This window comes from Tinamus guttatus, unplaced genomic scaffold (genome assembly GCF_059628265.1).
Source record: "Tinamus guttatus ecotype Peru unplaced genomic scaffold, ASM5962826v1 Tinamus_guttatus_pri_ptg000188l, whole genome shotgun sequence".
NCBI classification, from domain to species: Eukaryota; Metazoa; Chordata; class Aves; order Tinamiformes; family Tinamidae; genus Tinamus; species Tinamus guttatus.
Window position 1 is genome coordinate 594,055 of NW_028288722.1, and position 24,034 is coordinate 618,088.

General features: G+C 47.4%; 3 protein-coding genes across 3 annotated transcripts in view; 2 read left to right on the plus strand and 1 right to left on the minus strand.

The window, feature by feature from the left end:
- The window catches only part of FOXK2 (forkhead box K2), a 43,126-nt gene extending 40,934 nt beyond the window's left edge, over positions 1-2,192 (plus strand). Inside the window, exon 9 of the mRNA XM_088523395.1 lies at positions 56-2,192. Coding sequence (XP_088379521.1) covers positions 56-252 — 197 coding nt within the window. The 3' untranslated portion in view covers positions 253-2,192. The remainder of the gene's footprint in view (positions 1-55) is intronic.
- The window catches only part of NARF (nuclear prelamin A recognition factor), a 90,968-nt gene extending 84,732 nt beyond the window's left edge, over positions 1-6,236 (plus strand). The window contains exon 12 of the mRNA XM_088523397.1: positions 6,222-6,236. The gene's annotated coding sequence lies outside the window, so the exon portion shown is untranslated. The remainder of the gene's footprint in view (positions 1-6,221) is intronic.
- Positions 6,237-7,793: 1,557 nt separating this feature from the next.
- Positions 7,794-23,240, minus strand: WDR45B (WD repeat domain 45B). The gene is made up of 10 exons (XM_088523398.1): positions 23,087-23,240; positions 18,765-18,839; positions 15,413-15,514; positions 14,644-14,731; positions 13,978-14,072; positions 12,009-12,199; positions 10,695-10,780; positions 9,040-9,141; positions 8,389-8,510; positions 7,794-8,120 (listed from the first exon to the last, which is right to left on the minus strand). The coding sequence occupies exons 1-10, from the start codon at positions 23,151-23,153 to the stop codon at positions 8,014-8,016; spliced, it is 1,035 nt and encodes a 344-aa protein (XP_088379524.1). The 5' UTR covers positions 23,154-23,240; the 3' UTR covers positions 7,794-8,013.
- Positions 23,241-24,034: the final 794 nt, after the last annotated feature.

The following is a 24,034-nucleotide window of genomic DNA, read 5'->3' on the forward strand; positions in this document are numbered from 1 at the left end:
GCCGCGTCCCGCCGGCGCTCCCGGGTGCTGATGCCCTTCTCCTCTCTCTTTGCAGCTGCCGCGAGTCCCTTGCACATGCTGGCGACCCACGCGTCCGCGTCGGCCTCGCTCCCGACCAAGCGCCAGAACGGAGACCAGGCGGAACAGCAGGAACTCAAACGTATCAAAACAGAGGACGGAGAAAGTATAGTCATAGCTGTGAACGTGGACACCCCGCCGGTGGCAGTGAGTGACAAAGGCAGCCAGAACTAGAACCTTAGAGGAGTTTCCTTTCCTTTCCCTTTTTATTTTGTTTTTTTTCCTTTTTTTTTTTTTTTTTTTTAAATAAACTCCGTGGTGCCAAAAGGAGACACTTAAATATAACACCTAAAATGTTGGAACATGTTCTCACGCAGTGGGGAAAGGGGCCCTGTGATCAGACTTCAACTTTCAGCACTGAAAAAAACAAACACAAAAAAAAAAACAAAAAACAAAAAACAAACAAAAACAAACAACACAGGTGGCCTTAAAACTTGGTAATTTAAAGTCAAACTGCAAAACCATCTTGTTCCAGAGGCTGTGACCCCACTCCTCCCTGCCCTGCGGAACTGTGCGCACTGAGAAACACGGTGTGGGGAGGGCTGCAGCTTTAACAAAATCTCTCAGATGATTTTCAGGACTGAGTATCTCAGTGTAACGGCAGCATGACGAGCGCTTAGTGTGAACTGGTGTCAAACGATTGTATATTCCTCAAAGGGAACAGAGGCAAGGAGCCATTTCCTACATCTTGGCAGCTAGCCTTTCATATTGACCTACTGCAGCTGTTGGTAGATACGCAGTATTTTGTTGTTCACATGTGGAATTAGCAATTTTTGAGGTGTATTTTCATTTCTTCGCAAAATAATGGGGTCTTTGACATTTCAAATCACTCCATTTCTACTCCGGAAACTTTGGAATCACACAATACTTTTCATGTGGAATTTTGTTTGGAGAAAAGAAAAGAAAAAAAAAAAAGAAAAGAAAAAAAAACTGAATGTAGGGTTTTTTTGTGATTTTTTTTTAAACCAACGGAATGATTTACTTTTGTCTGTCCTGTTAAAGTTCAGATAAAGCTACTTTACATCTGCAAAATTTCATATTTTAGCAGTTGCCTGATAAATTTAATCCAATTTTATTACCATGTGTAGTGATCAAATGCTTCTTTGGGCTTGCATGTAACTGATTAGAAATTACAATGTAAATGAGCCGTTAACTGACGTAAAGAACTGCTATGAATTTGACCAGAGCTGCACTTATCTGTTTCTCTTTCTGCTACCTTTTGCTGTTTGTTACTTTGTGTTGACTTTGACTGTCCCTGGCATATTTTTCCAGTCTAAAGTAAAACAAAGAGTCTCGCTTAATATTGTGTATGTTTAAGATAACAGACTGTTCTTCATTTAGAAAAGATAAAGTTCTTTATCACAAGTCCTTTTAAAAAGAGAGTAAAAATTATCTTGTCAGAGGTATATTCAATATTTTTAAGCTTAAGCACCCATCAGTAGGAATTAATCTGACCGGTTTCTCCCTAACACCTTGGATGTCACACGCGGCCCGGTGGGCTCTCCAGTAAAAGTAGCTGTTGTGGTTTTCTAACAGTGGCTACCATATTATTATAATAAAAAAACAAAAAAACAACATTTTTTTTAAGTGTGTGTTCTGCAGTTGAACATTTTACAATGTATCGGGAATTTCTCACTTTAAATGTGGTAATAGATTCCATTTTCTGTTTCAAAATTAAATTTAAACATAAGGCTGCTGTTCAGTCTTTAATTCACATAACGTCTTATTTCTTTCTGCAGTAAGGTGAGTGGAAGCTACGTAGCTGGCTTAATTTTGAACTCTGATTTTTGTCACTTTCTGTAATAATAATGCATTATTTATATCTCCTTTTCCACAACAAAAGGAAAAAGCAACTGTATTTTTCATGATGGACTGAACAGTTTGGAGTGGTTTCTTTAGGCAGCTTTTTGGGAACTATTTACCTAAAGACCAAATACAGGAAATCTGTATTAAGTTTTGTGCTAACCCACAAAATGGAGCTGTTACAATGTCTCTGCAGATAATACATATTAAAAAATTATGAAAAAACTCTACACAAGCTGAATTTATAATAGGCATTTAAAAAAATTATAACCTGAAAAGAAACATTTCTGTAAAACTGCAAGATTTTTCTTTAGAGGTTTTAAAAATAAAAAAGTTAAGTTTTAACATAATTTTTTTTTAAGGAAGAAAATCCAGTATAGTAATTTAATTTGGTGTTGAATAAGTTGACTAGAATGTGGTTTATTTTCCGAAGTGAGAATCTGTTCACAACTAGGGCTAGGTGAATAATAGTGTATAAGATTTTTTAAATAAAATTAAATTTTATTCAGCAAATTAAGTGGACCTTCCTCAACCAGCGCGTTGGGAACCGCTCTGGGTGTTGTGGGCAGTCCGGCCAAGCGCTGCCGGCGGCAGCGGAGCAGCCGGGGGGCCGGGGCCGGCCGCGCTCCCGGGGCTGCTGCCTGGTGCCACGGCCAGCGGCGCCACCGTGGAGTGTTGGGGCTCTCGGCTTTGCGCAGGGCCAGCCCAGGCCTGAACCAATGTGGAGCTTCAGCGCCGGCTCCTGCCCGCAGGGCTTTGGCCTCCCTTTAGCCCTGCTGGAGCTCTGGTTGCTGCTGGCGCCCCTCCTGTGCCCCTTCCAGCCTAACGTCACGGTGCTGGCGTCGGGTGGAACCAGGCAGCGGGCCCTGTTCTGATGAGGGCTTGGAACCCCATCCCCAAGGCTGCCCAGCGGCTTTCCCTCAGAGCTGCTCTGAGGTTCAGTGCCTTGGGTTGGCTCTTCCTTACAAGAGTTGGGAAGTGGATCCAACTTTCAGTGCTTCAGCTCATGGAGGGTGTTTGTCTGTTTTTCACCAGTTTAGGGCTTCTCCCCCAGGAAGGTGAGCACGTGCAGGCGCCTCTCGCCAGGGCTGCGCTTTATCTGCCTGGTGCTCGTGCCTGGCACGAGCTGCGTCACTGCCCCACGGCAGCCCCGCGGGGCAGCGCCCGCATCCCGCACGGACAAGCCGCCAGCTTGGGAAGGCGGCAGCGCCCGGCGCGGAGCCGGCCCGGCCGCACCATGACAGCGCAGAGAACAGGCCGCCTCCTTCCCCACGGACAGAGGCTTCTCGGGGCCGAGCCCCCGCACAGCTCGTTGCATCCTGTTTGCCATAACAGCAGCAGCTCTTCGTTATGCAGCTTTTGACTTGCTGATTTGGGTAAGAATACCGTGCTACTCCCAAAGACACCTGGGCTGAGAAGGCCACCCCACAGCATGGCTTTCTGTGCAGGAACCAAAGCTGGAAAGATTCTGCTGTTATTTTGATGCTGGTGACAGCGCAGGTTCATACGTATCTATATTTTTAAAGTAGAACTTAATGATCTCTCTTTAGATTTGCTTCAGAGCTTTACTTCACTTCCTCCAAAGGCAGTTGTGACTGGCAGTCAACTGCTGCTGCATCAACCAGCTGGTAGCGGTTGCACTAACTGGAGAGGTTCCTCTCCGCTAGCCTGAACGTTGAGGACACCGGCCACAGTCAGTCAGTGCTTCGGTTCCTTGTGCCCACCTGGGCTCGCCTGGTCACCCTCCTCGTAGGCTGGCAGGTGGAAAGGAGCCGCCCTCCCGCGTCTGCTCCCGCGTCTCGTCCTTCCCAGCTGCTTAGCAGGTGAGAGGCTGAAGTAAGAAGTATTTTTAGCATGTACAGAAGAGCTTCCCCAAAGTTGTGTTAGCCATTGAGGTTCACTGCACATGTGTAGGCAGGGATTTCCATTTAGTGACCTAAGTTAACTCAGTAGGTACTTTATTTTATTTTATAGTAGAGACTGCCACAATTACAGTTAAAATTGTTTTAATCAGCTGTGTGCTCTCTGGACCTGCTTCCTGTTAATGTGGGTTTGGTCTTGCATTTCCTCTTAGACCTCCTTTGGGCGCTTTTGGTGTCTCATGAGACCTGAGGGAGCGCTTTTGTGTAAAACGCTGGCAAAACCTCCCAGGACGAGTGTGGGTTGAGCATTGATGCTTTTAAGAACGTTCCGGAAAGGCTTGGGGAGAAATCAAAGGAGGGCCACAAAGCTGCTGACCAGTGAGAACAGCTGAAGCTGAAATAGCATAACCTGTTCCTTGGATATGAGACGGGCCTGCGGCGTGAAAGGCAGTAGGAGCTCTCAAATGGCACCAGACAGACTCACGAGCGTGGTCCAACGTACGGGATCTTTGGGGGAGAGGAAGAAACCACAGTAAAATGGGAGCATTGGGATGGCTTAATAGGGAAGTGGTTGATGGGCTAGTGTGTGATTGTGGAGGAAGACTGTCTTCCTAAAATGCTTTATTTGATACCAACATGCTTTATTTTGTAGCCCTTGTGTGCCGGTCAGCTGTGACCCCCTAAAGCTCTTTCAGCTTTATATGTGTGAGCTAGTTTGATGTCCGGCATGCTTTAACTTTACTGATTAATCTTCTGTTTTCTACCTAAGTGTGAACACTGAAAAGTTTTGAAAAAAATACTGTGCTCTTGCTGCCTGCTGGCAAATACCTGGAATTACAGTGGAACCTACCTTGCTGGCTGGTTCTTCGGTTGAACTTTCTTGAATTGTGAATGGTGCCACAGGTATTATGCAAAGGGATAGAAAGTGAGGGGAAAAGGACATGTCTGGTTATTCTAAGTATCAAAAGAAAGTTGTTAATTCATAGACTTAAAAGTAAATCGCTGATGAAACTATGTTGTTGTTCATAAATAGTCATAATTCTAGATTGACTATGCAAAATCTGTAACTTCCTCCTTACCTGTTTCCCTTCCAGTCCCAGGAGCTCCTGATCACGAAGGGTCATTCCTCAAAGCCACGTCACAGAATCCCAGAGTGGTTGAGGTTGGAAGGGACCTCTAGGGATCATCCAGTCCAACCCCTGCTCCAGCAGGGACACCCAGGGCACAGGGACAGGGCGGCACCCAGGCGAGTTTGAAGATCTCCAGAGAAGGAGCTTCCACAGCCTCTGGGCAGCCTGCGCCAGAGCTCTGGCACCCTCACAGGAAAGAAGTTCTTCTGCATACACAGATGGAACTGCCTGGGTTTTAATTTGTACCCATTACCCCTTGTCCTGTCACTCGCCGCCACCGAGAAGAGCCTGGCCCCATCCTTCCTGCAGGTATTTGCACATGGTGATGAGATCCCCTCTCAGTCTTGTCCAAGGCTGAACAGGCCCCGCCCACTTAGTCTTACCAGAGCGCTGGGTTTCCTTGCTAAGACAACTGTACTCAGAGCAGTAACAGCTATTGCACCTCTGGTCTCTAATACTCTGCTCAACAACAACACTTCTTTTTAAAATCTGTTTAATCCTCTTCTCATATAAAGTAGACTTCTGCGAGCCTGCCTTTCCCAGTTTCGCTCTCCAGCTTCACATGGAGCATGGAAAAGTGAAAGGCAACTGGTTGATCCTCTGCCTTATTTTAAGACCTGCCTTCTGTTGAGTCAATCCCTCCCACCTGCTGAGGAGAGCATGGGCTGAGCACAGCCCCCAAGGGGGGACTCCTGCTGCTGCTGCTGCTGCTGCACGGCCTCAGCCCCTGACCACCCCATTGCCATCTTTGTCCTGAGCTTTGCCATCCAGCTGGAAACTTCAAGCCTGTAACAGCTTAAAAAAAATCAGCGCTGCGGCTCCATGGATTAACTACTCCTACTTACTCCACTTAAACTACCCAACTTCTTAAAACACTGTGTATTTGCGATGTGATTAATGCGGGTGTTGTTACCTTGGTCCGTTCAGCCACCTGCACCGGGCGCGTGGCCGAGAGCGGCTCCGGGAGGAAGCACCGGCCCAGCGCCGTGGAGCCTGCAGCAGCCGCGAAGACACATCCCTTCGACTATTTTCAATCCATTTCCTGTTCAATAGCTTCTCTACTTAAAGGGAATGACTTGCAACTAGTACAACAAGAAATTTGAAATAAATATTTTTAGGTGTGTTACAGATGCAGGAAGTTTGCCATGAAGGGGTGTTCAGGTGTGCTGTCAGCAGTGTTTCGTGCTCATCATCATCCAACCCACGTGTTCAGGGGAGGCTTTGTGAAATTGGCCTTGCTTTTCCCAAGCGAGAACACACTGATAAACTCTCCTATAGCTTTACTAGACATAGATGGGGCTGGTGCTGCAGATAAAGCAATGTAAAACCTTGAAATCAACGTGCAGACAGGGTTTAGCTACAGCAGTTGCTTTGCTATTTTAAGTGTGGGCAGCTGACTGGCTCAGAACCAGCTTGCAGATCTGCCCCAGCGTTTCTTGCAGCAGAGAAAAAGGATTCTAAATCCTTCTTTGGAGACAGATTTCTAACACTGCTTCCGTACCTGCTTCAAGCGGGAGCTTGCTCTTTCCTCTTGCTTGTTCTCCTACTGCTGTTCTGCAGACGAGTGGCCAGGCTAGTAAATAGTCCTGCACAGCCCTTGGAGGAGCAGGACAAATGCAAAGGGCAGTGTGGCTGCAGCAGCCCTGTTGAGATGCAAACACACGCGGCCCTGGCCAGGCCTGAGCTGACCTGCTCCGCAGGGCCCCTTTGGGGACGTCGCTCTTCCTAAAGCCTCAGGAAAGTGGGATGCTGGTGGTGATCCTCTAATGAAACTGCTGCTTAATTAATACAGCAAAATTAGTCACTTTTATTTAAAAGAAATAACATATTACAAATAAGTGTGCAAAACAATTTTGGTGATTAAGTACACATAAAAGCAACATGCAAACTTGACATCAAAATCTGCGCAGAAGTTAGTCCTTAGGATGTTATATGACAGTAAAAGAAACTTGTCAAATTTAGAGTTTGCAGCTAAACCATCTCAGAGTGAACAGGGAAACCAGATTTGAAGCATCTGTGAAATTAAGTTTTAGAAGAGCCAGATTCCCTCCTCCCCCCGGGTACTCGGTGCTTGTCACAGAGAGCTTGTGTCTACCTCGTGTTCTACGCATCTCACTGCAGCAGTAAATACTATTTCAGCCCTAAAATAAATTGAGGGAAAAAAAAGTTTAAAGTTAGTCGCTGGCACCTAACCTACCTGCTCCTAGAGCAGCACTGCTGAGTATGCAACATTTCAAAGAAAAGAGCTGACAGCTTTACAGCCATGGCAGAAGAGCAGAGGTCCTGCCGCCCCATTCCCATGTGCTGCAGGGAGAAGCAGCCTGTCGCGTCTTCCAGTTGAAGCAGGGCACAGCTGGGAGCAGTCGCCGCAGTCACCACAGCAGGAATGGCAGCTTTTCACCTGGGAAGGGTTGTTTTGTTGCAGGAGGAAATCCCCCCTGCCCTGTCCCCCCCCGACGGGTGTCCCACGGCCGGCGCAGCCTCTGCGCTCACTTCATGCACTGCTTCGTGCTCAGGTAGCTCCACAATTGCCTCCTAGCCGCAGTTTGGCCCCTCCGACACCTCGTGCTGATGCTCCCTTTACCCGACCCTGCAGCCCCCTGCACTGCGAGCACTGCACCCCCCGGCCGGGCTGCAGCCCCTCGGCCCCGTCTCATGGCCGAGGGCGCGTGGGGCCGGGGCGGCGCGTGGGGCTCCTGTCCTGGCCCGCCCGGGGGATCGGCCTCCCTCTCTCAGTGCTGCTTCAAGTCCTGCGTTTTCAGCTCCCTTTTTCTAAGGCTCATCCTGACGTACGGTACAGGCCCCTGCAGATCTTCCCGTGGAGCAGGCACTCATGTTTAACCAAAAGTCATTTCACAGTTTAGATAAGAGAAACCCAATAGGCACAAGCTTGTTGAAAGCCATGTCTTGAGAACTTGAGTTGATGACAATAACCCAAAGAGCTTTTAATGATGAATGCTTGCAGAAATGAGAATAAACATACGTAGTCCACTGCTTTGGAGCTTGTTCTGATTGTGTTGGGCCAGGCTTCTCCGTGAGGTCTGCTAAACTTCTTGATCAGTATTGCCCATTCAGACACTGTCCTTCCACAGATGCAGACTAGCCAAGGCAGTGCTGTGAGCCATGCACCCCCAGCTCAGTCAGAGCTTGTCATCAGTCATTTCTAGAAACTGAGCATAGACATCCCTTGAGCATTCCCCTTTTTGGTTGAATAAGAACTTGTAGTAGCTGCCGTCTGCACATATCGCTGAAACAAAAACAAAACCTGCTGAAATTCAGCTGTTTGGGAGGCACAGATCTCTCCTACCCCAGCGACCGTTCCAGCCAGTAACTTTGAAGGCCTGTTCTGGCAGAACCCGAAAGGCCCAAGCTCAACCTGCTCAACCTGCCCTCTGCGAGGGGAGCGGGCGCTGCCCGGCGCCCCCAGCCCCGGCGGAGCAGCCCTCCCCGCTCCAGGGAGCGCAGCTCCAAACCTGCTTTTCCAGGCAGGACCCAGGAACGTGGCCAGCACTTACCCAGGACAGCATTTGGCTCTGTTCCAAAGGCACAAATGCACGGAGAGCCTGAGGGAACCTGAAATTTGGAAAAACTCCATTTGGAACTGAAGTATTTTGGGAGAAAGCTGGCAGAGGCCAAACTGAAAGAAAAAAAAAAAAAAAAGTTGTAACAGCTCAGTACAATACCACCAATTTAATTCAGAAGTGCTGGCAAGTCTAAACAAGTCAAGGGTTCGCCTTAACTGCTACTATGGAGCAGTCTCTTTTATTTTCTTGAGTCAAGCACTAATACTACCCACCATTCTAGAGCAGGGAGACCATGCAAAGCCATTTTAACTGTCTCTTTTTAAGCAACTACTAAGGACTGATTTTTAGTAGCTTACTGTATGCAAATTGGCCACAAGTATATTCACACCAACGCAGAGTTTTGATCACTAACCCTCTGCTGGAAAAATCGTGGAATTCCAGGAGGCTCAAGAGAAACTCCACAGTTGCTGAACAGGCTTTAATCTGCACTACCTGGAGCAGCACAGCAAATGACTCCTGTCAGTTCAGGTAGTTTAGGTGGTTGTTGCTGCTTTTGCTCAGAGCAGTGAGACTGATGCATTTACACTGGGGTCTGGGGTTACCAACACCATCTGCACAGGCTCCAGAACAGCCCAAACCTACCTTGACTGTTTATTTCTTTTGGGGTCCTCTGCAGCAAAAATATGTACTGTGCCGTGGTCGCTGGATACGCAGATGAGGGACGCGTCCTGATTGAAGTTAATGCTGTAGAGCAGAGAGAGGGCTGCAGCGTTTTGCAGGCAGCAGCTCAGCCCCTGCTCAGCTGAGCTCCTGCGAGTCAGTGTCTGGTGGCCAGGATTAACATCCCCCACAGGGGAGCACGCACTCACAGAAGGGGCTAAGAGCCAAGCAGCCAAGTGTTCTGGGACACACATTTGTGCACCCATCCTGCTGGTGGGCTTTTTTTCCTTTCTGGAAGGAAAAGGTGCAGAGTCCTGCACCTGGGGAGGAATAACCCCAGACACCAGCACAGGCTGGGGATCAACCTTCTGGAGAGCAGCTCTGCAGAGAGGGACCTGGGCGTCGTGGTGGGCGACAAGGTGACCATGAGGCAGCAGTTGCCCTTGTGGCCAAGAAGGCCAATGGGATCCTGGGGTGCATTAAGAAGAGCGTCTCCAGCAGGTCGAGGGAGGGGATCCTGCCCCTCTGCTCAGCCCTGGTGAGGCCACATCTGGAGTATTGTGTCAAGTTCTGGGCTCCACAGTACAAGAGGGATGTGGAGCTGCTGGAGAGAGTCCAGCGCAGGGCCACAAGGATGATCAGGGGCCTGGAACATCTGCCCTATGAGGAGAGGCTGAGGGAGCTGGGCCTGTTCAGCCTGGAGAAGAGAAGGCTGAGAGGGGACCTGAGCAGTGTCTAGAAGTACCTCAAGGGAGGCAGCGCGGAGGATGGTGCTGGCCTCTTTTCACTGCTGGCCACCAACAGAACTAGAGGAAATGACAACAAACTGAAGCACCAAAAGTTCCATGGGAACTCAAGGAAAAAAAATCCTAACAGTGAGGGTGACAGAGCACTGGAACAGGCTGCTAAGGGAGGCTGTGGAATCTCCTTCTCTGGAGATATTCAACACCTGTCTGGATACCACCTTGTGCTCTTGGTGCATCTGCGTGTGCAGGGAGAGGCCAGATGATCTCTAGGTCCCTGCCACCCTCAACCATTCCATGAGCCTGTGATACACTGTCTGCTCCAAGGCCCTGCTGGATATTAGAGCAAAAGCACCACCCTCCTACGCCCCAGCCTGGTGCCACATGGAGGAGCGCAAGTTTCCCTGTTCCTGGCGGTGCTACCAGAGTGGATGAGAGCCTGACTTCTGCCTCTGGGCCTTATCCGTGGAGCAACTCTGTGGGAAAACCAAGCTCCACCACCTGCCCCATCTGCTCACCCAGGCACTTATCCTAGTCTCTCCAGGCAGTGCCAAGAGAACTGCACTCTGCCTTCACCCTATTTCAGCCTGAGGTCCAAGTATCTGCCCAGCTTAGCCTATCAGGAGAGGAAACAGCTCTACCAAAACGTGCAGTTTGTCACAGCCTCTGTGTGACCTGGGCTCGCTTTCCTAGAGCTGTCGGCCACCTTCACCAGTCACCCCTCTGAAGAGGGATGATCCTCGAGCCCAGACTCCTCCTGGGAGCCTCGTCTGCCAGGGAGCCCAGCTCTGTGCCCGTGGCTTTCCGAAGGGAACGCTGGGGCGCTGGCCAGCAGGGCCATCTGGGCACAGCACTGCTAAGGTCATACAACCAAGCACAGGCAATTGAACATACCAGTATATATTGGCTGCCTGGGATCCTCTTCGTAGCTCCTGGATTAAATGCCCTGATGAAGTATCAAATATTCTTATGAGGGTCCCCTTAAGAAGGAATCAAGCATTATATTAGCAAAGAGAACACTGTTTGGACAGCTGTGTTTACATCTGCAAAGACCACCCCAAAACCTCTTACCTGTCTAGATACCCAATGTATAGAGATACTAAATATACACACACACTTATATATATATCACACTTATATGTATCAGTAGATTTGAGAATGGCCTCTTTGCAACTGTGGAGAACACCGTTTCCTGCTCACATTCTCCCGGGGCTCCAGTGCTCAGGGGCACAGCTTCAGTAGGGAACTACCCAGCTATGCTCAGAATTTTTATCCAACTTACATCCTAAATCACCAGTGCAGCCCTGCCATTAGTTTGCATTCAAGCAGACTGTACTCTTGCTGTTACAATTTGCCAGCTGTGTTGGAATGCCTTCTCTATGGGAATAAAGAGTCCTTCCAAATTCACCAACATCCAGAGGGTTACTACTCTATTTTACAAAAGAGTCTGCAGTTTTAAGAGCTTTGTTTCAAACAACACTAGGTTAGAAGAGATAACTGCTTTTTCCTTATTCAGGATTTTTGATCAGTTGGATGTGCAGTAGAAACTACTCTAAAGAGACACTGGTTGGATTCATTTAGCTTGTCTTTCAAAAATAATTCTACTTGAGTGCAAGAAGGTAGAAAGCGCTCAACTAACCCCACATCCATGTACCTGACATTCCTTTGGGCCCCCTGGAGCCCCCCTCGGGAAGAGGAAGCTCTCAAGCAGATTTCACAAAGGTTCACACGGAGACGGCAGCTTTACTATTTGTTTTTTAAAGTTTGCTTAAGCATAAGCTGTATAAAGGTGAAAGAACGAAGTATAGATATTTGCTTAATTTACTACATGATATTTAGTTAAACACTGAAAGAAGAGGCAATTGGGAGTTGCTACTTGAAGCAAATAAGCCCTGTTCTTGATTCAGGACAGGCACCAGCCCTGAGGCAGCTGTAGGAAATACGTGACCTCCAGAGAACTTTTGTGCTGGAGAGGCACAGCCAAAACTCAGCTAACCCCCACCCTGCCTGCCCAGGCCCTGCATCGGGCTGCTCTGGCTATCCTGAAGTACTTGGGGATCGTAAAGAAGCTCCAAGGATGAAGAAAGTGGATGCGGATCCTTCAGGGACAAGTTTTCCAGTGACTTGGTGCTTCATTGCCCCCTACAAAAGGGACGAGGCTCCCGTTCAGAAGCAGCTGCTGCACTAGAGGTGCTGCCCCGCGCTCACCTTTTCCGACGCCGTCGCAATTCTTGTTCCCTGCAGGTTTAGAGCTATACAGCTCAAGATGCCTTCGTGAGCTGGGATGTCAACAGGAGGCTTTTCTGTATTAGCCAGATCCACTATCTGCACATGCCCAGTGTGTGTTCCAGGAAACGCAAGGAGAGAGTTATTACTATTTGGACAAAGGACACAGAGACCTAAAATAAATAAGTAAAAAGTATGAGAATAACTGCATTATTAGTGTCCATAAACTGATAATATTCTCAAGCATAAGTTTCTAAAATATCTTCCAATAATTTCAAAGCAACTAAAGCTACACATTAATCAGAATTAATTTTAGTTATTGCTGAATCCCCAGATGAGACCCATTCATCCATAGATAAATAAAAATAGTTTATAGTAAGTGACATCTTGGTTTCCTGTTTGTAAAACTTGGTTCACGTTTGAACTGGTACTTGTGGCACTTGTCTTTTGTTTTTTTCCTCTAGACTTTTTCTTCTCAAATTTCTCAGGCTATTTAGTGTGAATCACCCCCTCGCTCCCAGGCTTCTGCTGGTGCCCAGTGAATCCTTGCGGCCCCTGGCCACGGAGCAACGTGTGACTGCCACAAGACCAACCTGACAAACAACTTCTCTACTTTAAGACCTGGCTGTCAGCCCGTCCGTCAGGGAGTTGAGTTTGCAGCAAGGTTGCACAGTGTATGGCACAGCCAGGAGTTCCTGTTCTGCCTCTCCAGAAGGCACCTCTGCTATAGCTTAAATCAAGTTTTGGGAGTGAGTGGAGGCTCATCTGAATTTGAGGTGTTCAGCATGCAGTGGGTTGGATTTTGGTTTAGCTTCTGGGGGCTTCTCACAGGTGCAGATTGTTGGTTGGAAAGTTTAGTCCAAGCCCTGCTCCAACAGAGGCTGAAGCCAGCGCGGAATCCGGGCAGCCCCAGCTTAGCCCTGCCAAGCTCCTGAGGGGGCAAATCCAGAGCTCAGGAACCTAGCAGGAAAAAAATGTCCCCGATGTCCCAGCTGGTCCTCCCTGACACTGGGCATGGCCAATGCCCCCGGCATAGGGCCTGGTACTGCCAAAGAGCTGGTTTCTGCCAGTTTAGTAGCTGCAGACGGTCCCTCAAGGCTCTTCTCTGTGTGACTAACAAGCTCAGCTCCTCCACATGGTGCCACACGCATGGAGCTGCCTGGGCAAGAGGTCCTGGGTGCTCCCGGCTGCAGAGAGGCACCTTTGGACACCTCTGCTTTTAAGAGGAGTCGTGCAAGTGAAGGTCTAAGAGTGCAGGTGACCCGGGACTGGGCTCATCGTGGCTCCCTTCTCAGTGACATTCTGCCAGAAAGCGCCTCTCAACAAGCAAACAACAGCAACCAACTCTCTCCTCGGGTCAAAGCCACCCCTGTGCCCATCTGCAGCTCATCACTGGCACCCCTCGTACGGTGGGTTTTTAACCTGTGGCACTCAGCTTCGTTCAGGATACCCTGTAGGATATCCTGTAGTTACCTTTAACATCTCAGGTTCTGCTTGTTTCGGAAAGGCCAAAGCTCAAAAATCAATTCCCGTTTGCCAGCTAGGCTCTTTTTGACATGGTACAGAGTAGTTCTTTAAGCAACACCCTCCGAATAAAAAAAAAAAAAAAGGGAGCAACATTGCATTTTAATAGGGTTTCCCTTGTTAATCAAGCTTTCAACATAAAATATGCAAGGTTTACAGGCTTCTTACAGAAGAAGCTGTATAGCTCTTACAACATTAAACCCATAATTAATAATAGAGTACATGCAAAAAGCTTTTCTGTGCCAAATGTGACTACATTTTAATAATCATTTTATAACAACAGAATAATTTCCAAGACCGTGGCTATAATGCTCCAAGTAAACTGTTTTAATGACTTACTAAATAAAACACATTCAAGAATCTGAAGATAAATAGCATGACAAGAGCAGAATAAAATTTTCCATGTCCCTCCAACCATACAACTGACCTTTAGGGTTGTAGCAGGTTTCAAAGACATGCAGCTGGTGGGGGTTGTGTGTGAATGTGAAAACTTTAATCATCGAGTCCAGAACTACCACAATTCTGAAAGGCAAAGAGAAAATTCTATGACTTTGCAGTCAAGAATGGGCTAAAACAGGGACATATGCATTAATTCAGCTCTACGAAGTCTTCCAAAAGATTTTCTGGTATATTTTTCCCTCTCTACAGGCGCCCAGCTTTGTAAAAGAATAGACAACTATGATCCTGCAAAGCACTTATCCAAAGCTAGAAAAGCAGAACTGCCCCCTTGCCCCCCCACCCACTTCAGCTGCAGATACATGTTCTTACTCCAGAGATCCACTGAATTCCATCCACACTCCTCCACACACAGCAAAACACTGTCAGCAGCAGTCACATGAGAACAGTTTCCCCTTGTAGGGGTCCTAACAAGCCTTACAGGCTTTTCACCAAGGTTTCAGATGGCAGCACACTTGAGCTGTGATCTGTTAGCACTTTACACTTAACCCAAAGCCTGTTTTAGATAAAGAACATGAGCAATTAAATCTAAGTGTTGAAACAGAGCCTTTTTCTTTCTGCAAAGACCTGGAAGTGTGTGAGCAGGGTGCATACAGCAAGGCAAGCCACGCGCCGGGAGCAGGTTTGTTGCACCTACCTATCCCTTCGCAGTTTAACTGCTTTGACCTCCGTAGAAAACTCGATCTCTATAACAGTCTTCTTCTTCAGGTCATCCCAGATCATTACTGAAAGAGTACAGAGATTGCATTGTGTCAGCCAGCTACAATAGCTCCATTATAGCAATTTCTCGCTTCTGGGAAGACTAAGAGGTGCATCCTGCACCTAAACACATACAGAGTGCCATTCTACCACACAGCACGATTTAGCTACTACATATCAACCTGTTCTCTCCTGCTACAACTCTTGCAGGCAGGAGCTGGGGAACTCTAAACAAAAAATATCACAGAATGGTTGAGGTTGAACTATACTAAAATACATTTATATGGACAATTAGAGGTTGTTGTTCTAACAGTTGGCTATTGAAGAAATAAAACAGCAGCTTAAAAAGAATAACAGGTTTTCCTAAAAAGCCTGCCCTCTTTTCCCCCCTCCCTCTCAAGACCTCGAGGCCCAGACTCGGTGCAAAGCTGATGTGAAAAGTCCAGATTTCACTGCAGGGGGATTTGCTCTTGGAGACTGGTCTCTGTAGGTAGCTGCCTGTTAAGATCACAATAGCTCCAGTTGTTTAGAGAGCTCCAAGTGGTTTCATCACATTTAATAGACTGGCTGCAACATCCCGCCACCCAACTGCAGGCATCCGGGGCCCAGCTCAAGGCCTCTGGTTCAGAAGGGCTTTTGGCAAGTTTGACAAAATAATAGCAGGGCAGGTGCTCACAACGTCTATTCCTGGAGACTCAAGACAGTACCTTTGTTGGGGGGATACTTCGGCTTTTTTCCTCCACCTACCAGCGCTAGGTAGTTGCAACGGAACAACATCTCGACGTGGCCAACGCCACCTTCGAGAAATTCTGAAAGACAAGTGATAAATGCATGTTATTTAAAAGTGCCACAAACTGTTAAGACACCTTTTTTTAAAATCAAGTGATTAAAAAAAAAAAAGAGTTTGCATATGTCTAGCACATCTCTCAGGTATCCCAGAGGAATGAAGACCAACCCCTTTCCTATAGTGGTTGTCTTCAAAACAAAGAGATTTCTCTTAAGAGCTGGCAGAAGGGCAGACCAAGGGAATATTTGTTGCACCAGCACCACACAAGCACAGAGATGTTTTTGCTTTTTAAGATCACAACTCTCAAAAGGTTGCTCTGTTCTTCATAGCCATGAAGATGGAAGACAACTGCTGTTGTTATGGCAAAGTTGGGACAAGCCTAACATATATATACACACACACACAGAAATATGTAGAGTTAAAAAAAAAAAAACAACACTGCAAGATCTTAAAGACACACTGTATATGAAGAAGTCTGCAATATCATCTCAGCAGCCTGTTCATTTTTATTATATAGTGGTTTTGTAAATGCATTTAGAAAGACTGCCAGGTCAATTTCAATTCTTTTTCCAACAAGTTCCTCTCAAACACACATTTCCGAAGTCCTGGGTTGCTCCATAATGTTAATGTTATGCACTGGAAAAACACCAGGGTTATTCATTAGTCATGTGTTTTTTTTTTTTTTTAAAAAAAGGGGGATGTGTCTTTATGGACTTGGTGGATTGACAGAAGGTGGCAAAACGCACCTGAGCGCAAGAGATCCTGTGGTTCTGCTCTCTGGAGAGGACCCCCGGCCGCCGAGGCAAGCGGCAGGGCCCAGGCCTGGCAGCCCCTGCTCAAGCGCAGGGCGCTGAGGCAGGGGTGAGGCCACAGGCTGCGTTTCCTCTGCGGTGTTGGCTGAGGAATTTCAGCTGCTGCTGAGGTGCAAATGGAAGAACAACGCATCCAGGACGGGGGTTTACAATAAAACCATTCTTCTGTTCAACACACCTAGCTGAGGGTCGGGTTCTGCTCACGTAGCTTGCAGGGAAGCCCCATGTTCCGCTCAGGAAAGGGAACCGAAGTGGGAGGATGAAAGGCCACGACTGGGGCAAGGGACACGACTGGGGCAAAAGACAACCTCTTTTTTAAGGAATTGTTCAATTCCTCCACAGGCTGCAGCAAGAAAGAAAGAAAGGAAACTAGTAGCTATTTCCAAGCAAGAGGGAAGGTTGAAGTTTCATAAGGAAGCAAAGAGACCTAGTGCCAGAAACTAGGATGGGAAAGAATACCAAAAACATCTGAGGAGGGGGGGAGAAGCACCACAATGGGAAGATTTAAATATACATATCCAGAAAAAGAGGAAGAGAGATTTAGTTAGACATTAAGAAGCACCACAGTCTTTCCAGATAAGGAATCTATATTTGGACTTGACCATACAATGCTTAAGATACATGACCAGAAAGACACTCATACCGGAGGGGCAGAGCCCTGAATTTCATACACGTCCTGGTGGTTTCTTCAACACCACTTTTGACTGCAGAGTCCATTTCTGAACAGCTGTATTTGGCCACTGTCCCTTTCTCCACCAGATATCTCAACACCATTCCTTTTCTAATACTTCTCTTACTCTCACACCCGTCCCTCCTCACAAAACAAAAGGGGGAGGATTCCTTAGGGAAGGAACACATTTAAATAGAATGGCATCGATGGTGTCACCACAGATGATAATCCAGCACGGCAAGCACCCATGGCCGCAGCTTTGAGCACAACAGCACTCTAGCCAAGAGGATCCGAGACTAGCTACTCAAGCACAATTAAATTAGAGGTTACTAAGTCTTGAAGAATTTTGTGGACTTTTAATTCCAATTTAGACTCTATGATCTTTGTAAGCATTCCAGGGATGCAAGTACCTTCTGCCCCTTTTTTGACAAGGCAACTAACGGTCCACATTGTCAAGTCTGCCTTTTTCAATGATGAAGTATTGTCACCAAGATTAAGAGGGATAAGCTGAGAGACTTGAAGAACAGGCAGTATTTGTGAATTCATATCAGAATAAACACCTCATTATTTTGGTAGTTCTGACTTTGCTAGTTCAGATGGGAGACTTCATGAGAAACTTGATGTAAGAGACACAAGCCAGGGTATAATAATTAAGAACTGGTTCAGTATCAAAGAACAAAACTCAAACAGACAACAGCCATCTGAGACTGTGCTGACAGGTAGAGTTAAATACACACACACGAGACAAGGGTTTTCTGTGCACTTCCACATCCTGCACAGCCTGACCTCTGCAAAGGGGAAAACGAACCTGACTCACAATAAACTCTTTGCTGTTCACGGCTGGAGCACTCCAGAGCCCAGGAAACACATCCAGAGCCGCTGTACGGAAGGGGGTGACAGGAATTCAGCAGGTCTTCATATCCAAACTCCATCCTTTTAACAGCCTATCACCCATTATAGTTGCTACCCATAGCAAGATCGAATATTAAGAGCAGAAAATGATTCGTCAACCTGAGCGTCTGAGTGGTAACTGATCTCTTACAGCCCTTGTAAGTGAAAAGACACTTGGTTTCATAGGAGTTACTATTTTAGATAGCTTTTGCCTCTGGTAAGTCTCTTTTCTAGCTCATCACCACACCTAAAGGTGGGCTGAAAGAGCTGGGAAACTTTCCTAGCGTGACAGCCTTCCTCCTATTTTTAGGATTAGAGCCACACAGCTAGATTTAATTTTTCCTTATTTTGACTCAGTTCAACTCACTTTCCAACTAAAACAACAGAAAACAAAAACACACACAAGCCTCAACCCATGTTAACTTAACATAGCTCTGCCCTACAATTTATCTCAGGAAATACCAGTAGATTTACAAGCTTGAAAACTTCCCTGATTCCCTAAGCCTACCACAAAGGAGGTCTGAACTCAAAGGGCTCTCGCAAGCAAATACTCTGAGCAAGCACAAGAAACATTCATGCAGATCTCCAGGAAGAAGGCAGAAGTTCTGTTGGACTAGGTCCTCCAGACAATGGCACAAGAACACTGCAACCTCTCTCGATGGCAGCTCACGTTGCTGCAGCAAATAATTCCCCATCCATGAATAACCAGACAACTTTCTCTCTTATTCAGGTCTATAAACATTTCAGTAGCAACAGCTAATGCAATTTAGCCTCTATAATGAGGTCTGACAGCTTCATAATCTGCTACTTTATGCAAATTAATAGCACCTGATGAGTGCATTAACATATGAGATACTCGTTTCAGACCAGCAATCTTCCATAACCGGAAAGCATTTTACCTTGTTTCTCTTTTTCTTTGAGAGGATCTGCATTATAAACTCGGAATCCATTCTCCATACCACACGCAAAGCAACCTGCAGTAAAAGACATACAATTATTATAGATACAGTTTTACATACATACATATGTGTGTGTACGTGCACGCAAGATACAGTCCACAGGTAACACAGAGGGCAAGAGGAGCATTCCTCAGTAACTCCTTTGTTGAATTTAATCCAAAGGGCACCCACAGGCTTTGTTAGGGCGTGCTAGTGAAACCCCGTTAGAGAAGTTGTCCTCTCCACTCACCTCCCTTCCAAGTTGAAACTTCCCAATATTTTTTCCCAGACAGGTGAGGAGACAAGGAGAATGATCCATGCTCAGCTGTACCCTGTGTCACCCAGTATCCATGAGAAGGAAACCTGCCTTTCAGCTTTCATAGTCCAACCACCTTTATAGAACAAAAGCCCTCTTTTCTTATCATGATATTACTTGATTGCGACTATGAAGTTCGAACCACAAGCGTTTCTTCGAACTAGCTTTTAAGAATGCTCCAGTTGAGCCTATCAGTGCCAGATGCCACCAATTAGATGCCTATTATTTAAGTGCAAATTGGGGAGCCATATAAGCGCTTTTAGAAGTATAATTTTAGCCATGTTTGGGGACAGAAGAGCACACCTGCCTTTTTAGTGGAATCTATCAAACCACTGTATCCTGTCTTTTTGCTGTTTTACTCACCGATTCCTGAAAACAGCTACTAACATAAAGCAAAGCCACTTTGAAGCACGAACGACGACCCGAAGCAGCTGCTGCAGCCAGAGCACTAGTTGCTGCAGAATTGAGATGCAGAGCATCAAATCTGCTGTGCAAGTTCTTTGAGATACAGGAACACAACAGTACTCAAAAGAATCTGCAGCCACTTAAAAAGCCCAAACCTGAGGAGTTGCATCTAAATGCACGCTTTTCCCAGAATTGATACCCAGACACCCCAGGGCGGGGGAGTGAGGGATGCCTTCACTCCTGACACAAGGTCTTCAAACGACTAGCTCAGAGCTCTGGGGCCTGGGATGGTTCCTGCGGATCAGACTGGATCAGGAACTCTCGAGAAAGCTTAAGCCACAGGAATTTGACAACTGTTTGTGTTGAGCACCAGGCGTGTCAGGAAGATGCTGGTGAATCTCAGGACATTGGTGGACATAAGTGTGATTGGCATCCTACCAGTTTAATAAAAACACACAAAAAAAGTTTTAAAAAATGGTATACACTCACTAGAGAGAAAGTGATCAGCGTTCAACGCTCATCTGCACTGCTCTTACCCTGATGCAACTGAAGATGTCAGAAGTAGCAATGATATAGGTGACATCTTTCTCCTCACAAACCACAACAGTCACTGTCATGTAGGAAACCCACTACACACAGTGGAATCAGCATTCCAAAGCTGGAATCAGCATTCCAAAGGAACACAAGAATAGGTAATAAACCAGACCAACAAGGGTATTAATTTGGATTATTAAAAATGCCACAATTTCAGGGGTAGAGAGGGTTAAAATTAACAGAGTCAATTTTAGATTCTTTTTTTAAGAAGAACATGGGCTTTGGAGTACGATCGCTGAAGAAGTAACTGCCCTGCAGAAGTGCTCTGCTTCACCCAGCAGCACCTCGCAAGACCAGAGGTCTATAGCTGCAGGTATCCTCAGGGCTCCCATTCCCCAAGCTCAAGCACAAAGGAAAAGCTCCTGCAAGACCTGCGTCCACACCCTCCAGGGTGAACAGGAAGCACAAGAACCCTCTTGTTTTACACACCCTCATTAACAGCAGCCTTGGCCAATAAACTGGATAGCAGGACAGAGAAGCCAAACAGCAGGAGGCCACAGGGGAGAGACAACGCCCCAGAACTGGGGAAATTCCGAGTGCTGGGGATATTCCACATGACACTGCATCGTTGACACTGAACTAATGACTACCCTAAAATGGGCCACAAGCTGAGGGGCCCTGCTCAACATGAGAAGGAAGTTTTCAGGCTTTAGGACCTTCCAACCCTAAGCATTCTATGATTCTATGATTCTAAAGGAAGAGCAACACTGATGCCCAAGGGAGTTGCTACAACTGGACCCGCTCCTGGCATGCTCAGCTGTCCCACACCAGCAAGTTCTCCTGGAAGTCACATGAAGGAGCCAAGAGCCTGATCCGCTGGGCCCTGGAACCAGGCATTTCAGTCTAATAAATGAAATCAAGTGGCCAGGCCAAGGTCACTTTTACGTCCCAATCGTCAGGCCAGCTGCAGAGCACAGCAATGACAGAGGAGAAACTTCTTCATGATTTACACCTATACGTGCTGGAATGATAGTTTAAAGTGGTACTTTGTCTGTTCATGTCTGCAAAGCACCTTTGGCTTTAGGGTTCCTCCGAGAGCACCAGAGGGAGTATGAAATCAGGAGCACGGCACCTGGAAATTAGGAACACCAAATCAGAATGTTCCGAGAACTTTTTGCAGTGGAGGCCATCGCTTTTACAGAAGTGGCATGGGTACCTAGCATAAAAATATAGTATTACTCAAACCAGAATAAGGGAAGCACATTTCAGAAAAACTGCAGATGCCAGTTTCGTCACTTGTCAGTCATGGCAGCTAAGGGTGGAAAAGAGCTATTAGATCATTCCTCCCATCACCCCATCAGCATGGGATTGGCTGGCCTCAAATTACTGAGAAATTAGGTTATTGTGACAGTATAGGCACCCGCACTATTAAGCTTCAGCACTCACATGACTCATATTTCTATTTTTGGTAGTAGCAACATGGAAGAAGTGAGCTTTTCCTCTTGTCTACTCTTCTTTAGGCAACTGAATTATCTTTTCTTGAATGTTTTAAAAAGGGCTCAAATCCATATTAAGGTAACCTACTGACTACAGCCTAAAATTCATCATTCCTAAACAGAAAAAGCTGCCGGGGCTTGCAAACAAAAACCAAAGCTTATTTTTAGAAGTAAGCTCAGATCAGAGAGCATGCAGAGTCCAGAGAAATCAATTCCTCAATGTACTTTGGATTCTACACATCAATATAAACATTAAATTTATATTTTCTGCTACAGACATTTGTAACACATAGCAAGTTTTTCACACTAAAAATAGGTTCTTAAGGTAGAATGAAAAATCTACAGTCTCATGCAGCTCCTTTACAACCCAGCGCTACTGCAGGGCTCGTATCAATTACTACAGCTTCCTTATGGCCACTTGAAGACATGGAATGAAGCATATTCCTGCAAATCTGTTTGTCATCTCTGATGCAAACAAAAGATGAAAACAAGTGCAAACAGGGTTGCTGAAGGCACCAGTCCATTATGTTGTTTGCAAGTCGGTGGCATCACTGCGCAGGGCTAGCAGAAAGCCCCCTTCATTAGGGGCTTGATTTACTGCTGACAAAACAGCACCAGAGATACTTCAATGCTCAGTCAGAGCCGCAGGATAACTCCCATTTACACATGGCTTTTGGGTTATCCTGGTGTGCCAGCAGCAGGTAAACGAGCTACCATCTGTGGTGACTGAATCTGCAAAACGGTCTTGGGCAAGCACATTATTAGGCAAGACAAAAGGGCGTTGCAAAATGATGGCCTTCTATGCCTAGTGCACAAAATGGCACTTATGAATAAGGCCAGTACTATTTTTATGCAGGAATGGTGAATTTTCTCTCACAAAAATAATAAAAAACGTGTGTGTGTATATACATACATATGCATATGTGTGTGTGGGGTGAATAGACTCAGGAAGTTTTTAACTTGTCCGGGCACTAGCACCGCGTTCTTGCCTGCCTGTGTGATTAGCAGTCTTAACCACCCTCGAAGGATGCAAACCAGCCAGAAAGGGGGAGGGGGAAGAAAAAAAAAAAAAAAAAAAAAAAAAAGCTACACCACTGATTGTAAATGCAAAACACCTGCTGAGAACGGCACATGCTGCAAATTATTTATTTCCACCCCCCGCCAAGTAACGAAGCTGCAGAAGACCCTCCCTGTGTGCAGAGGATCCCGGGCCTCCTCACCCAGCAGCAGGCGGCTTTCGGGATAACCCTCGCTTTCCGCGGGCGCGGAGCGGCGGCCTCGCGGGCTGGGGGTGCCCGTGAGACGGGCGCGCCGCTCCGCTCCCCGCTACGGAGAGGGCGGCCCCGGGCCCGGCCGGAGGCCGCGGCTGCCCCAAGCGGCGCCGCCGCCCCGGGCCCCTCCGCCCCCGGCCGGCGACAGGCAGCGGCCCCGTGGGCTCCCAGAGGCCGCAGCGAGCCCCGGGCGCGGCGGAGCCCGGCTCCGACCCCGCTGCGGCCGTTGCGGCGGCGGGCGCGGCCCCCCGCCCCCCTCACCGTGGTCCTGGTTGAAGCCGGCGTAGAGCAGCCCGTTGCCGTGCGGGTTGGCCGGGAGCAGGTTCATGGCTCCAGCGCCGCTCCGCGTCTGCCCGCCGCCCTCTAAACCATGGCGGCGCCTCAGCCGAACCGCGCCGAGCCCCACGGAACCGAGCCGGGCCGAACCGGGCCGGGCCGCGGCGCACGGGCCGCCGGCTGCTTCCGAGCCAGCCAGGCCGCGCCGCCGAGCGCAGACAGCATCCACCCGCCAGGCCGAGGAGCGCCGAGTGATCGAACCGCTTCCCGCGCGTGCGCCCGCCTCGGCCAGGTGAGGCGGCGGGGAGTGGCCGCTGCGTCTTAAATTAAATTAAATTTCAATTTAATTCCCGCACAGCAGGGCTCCCCTCACCCACAGCATGAAGATGATTACAGCTAAAGGCGCCTCATACAACACTGCGAAACCGCTCACGAGATTTTCTACCCGCTCGCGCCCCTGCGAGCCCCTTCCCTCCCGTTAGGGCAAAGCAGCGGCTCGGGGAGGAGCCGCGCGGCGAAAGCCGCGAAGGGGGCGGCAGCCGTTCATAAACACCGAAACTGCCCGAATAACGGGCTGAAATAAGGCGCACTGAGTCCAAAGTGCTGGTGTGTTTGAACTAGAAGCTACTAGAAAGGATAATTAAATAGTCTTTACCAGTCCCAATAGAGGATATGTAGAACTAACAGGGCACAATCAATAACTTCCTTTCCTTGCTTTTTTTTTTTTTTTTTTTTTTTTTTTGGCCATCCCCTGTTTAATTAATGAGAAGACTCATTATGAATCATGTTTTTTTTTTCTCTTGTGATGCTCTTTCAGGTAAAGTGCGCTTCAGTATGTTGCTGGGTTAGGATTTTCCCTACGAGCAGGGGGGATAATGCAGCAATGGCACTCCGTGGTATCTCACACTAGGAAAGGTGGGATCAAGTGCAACA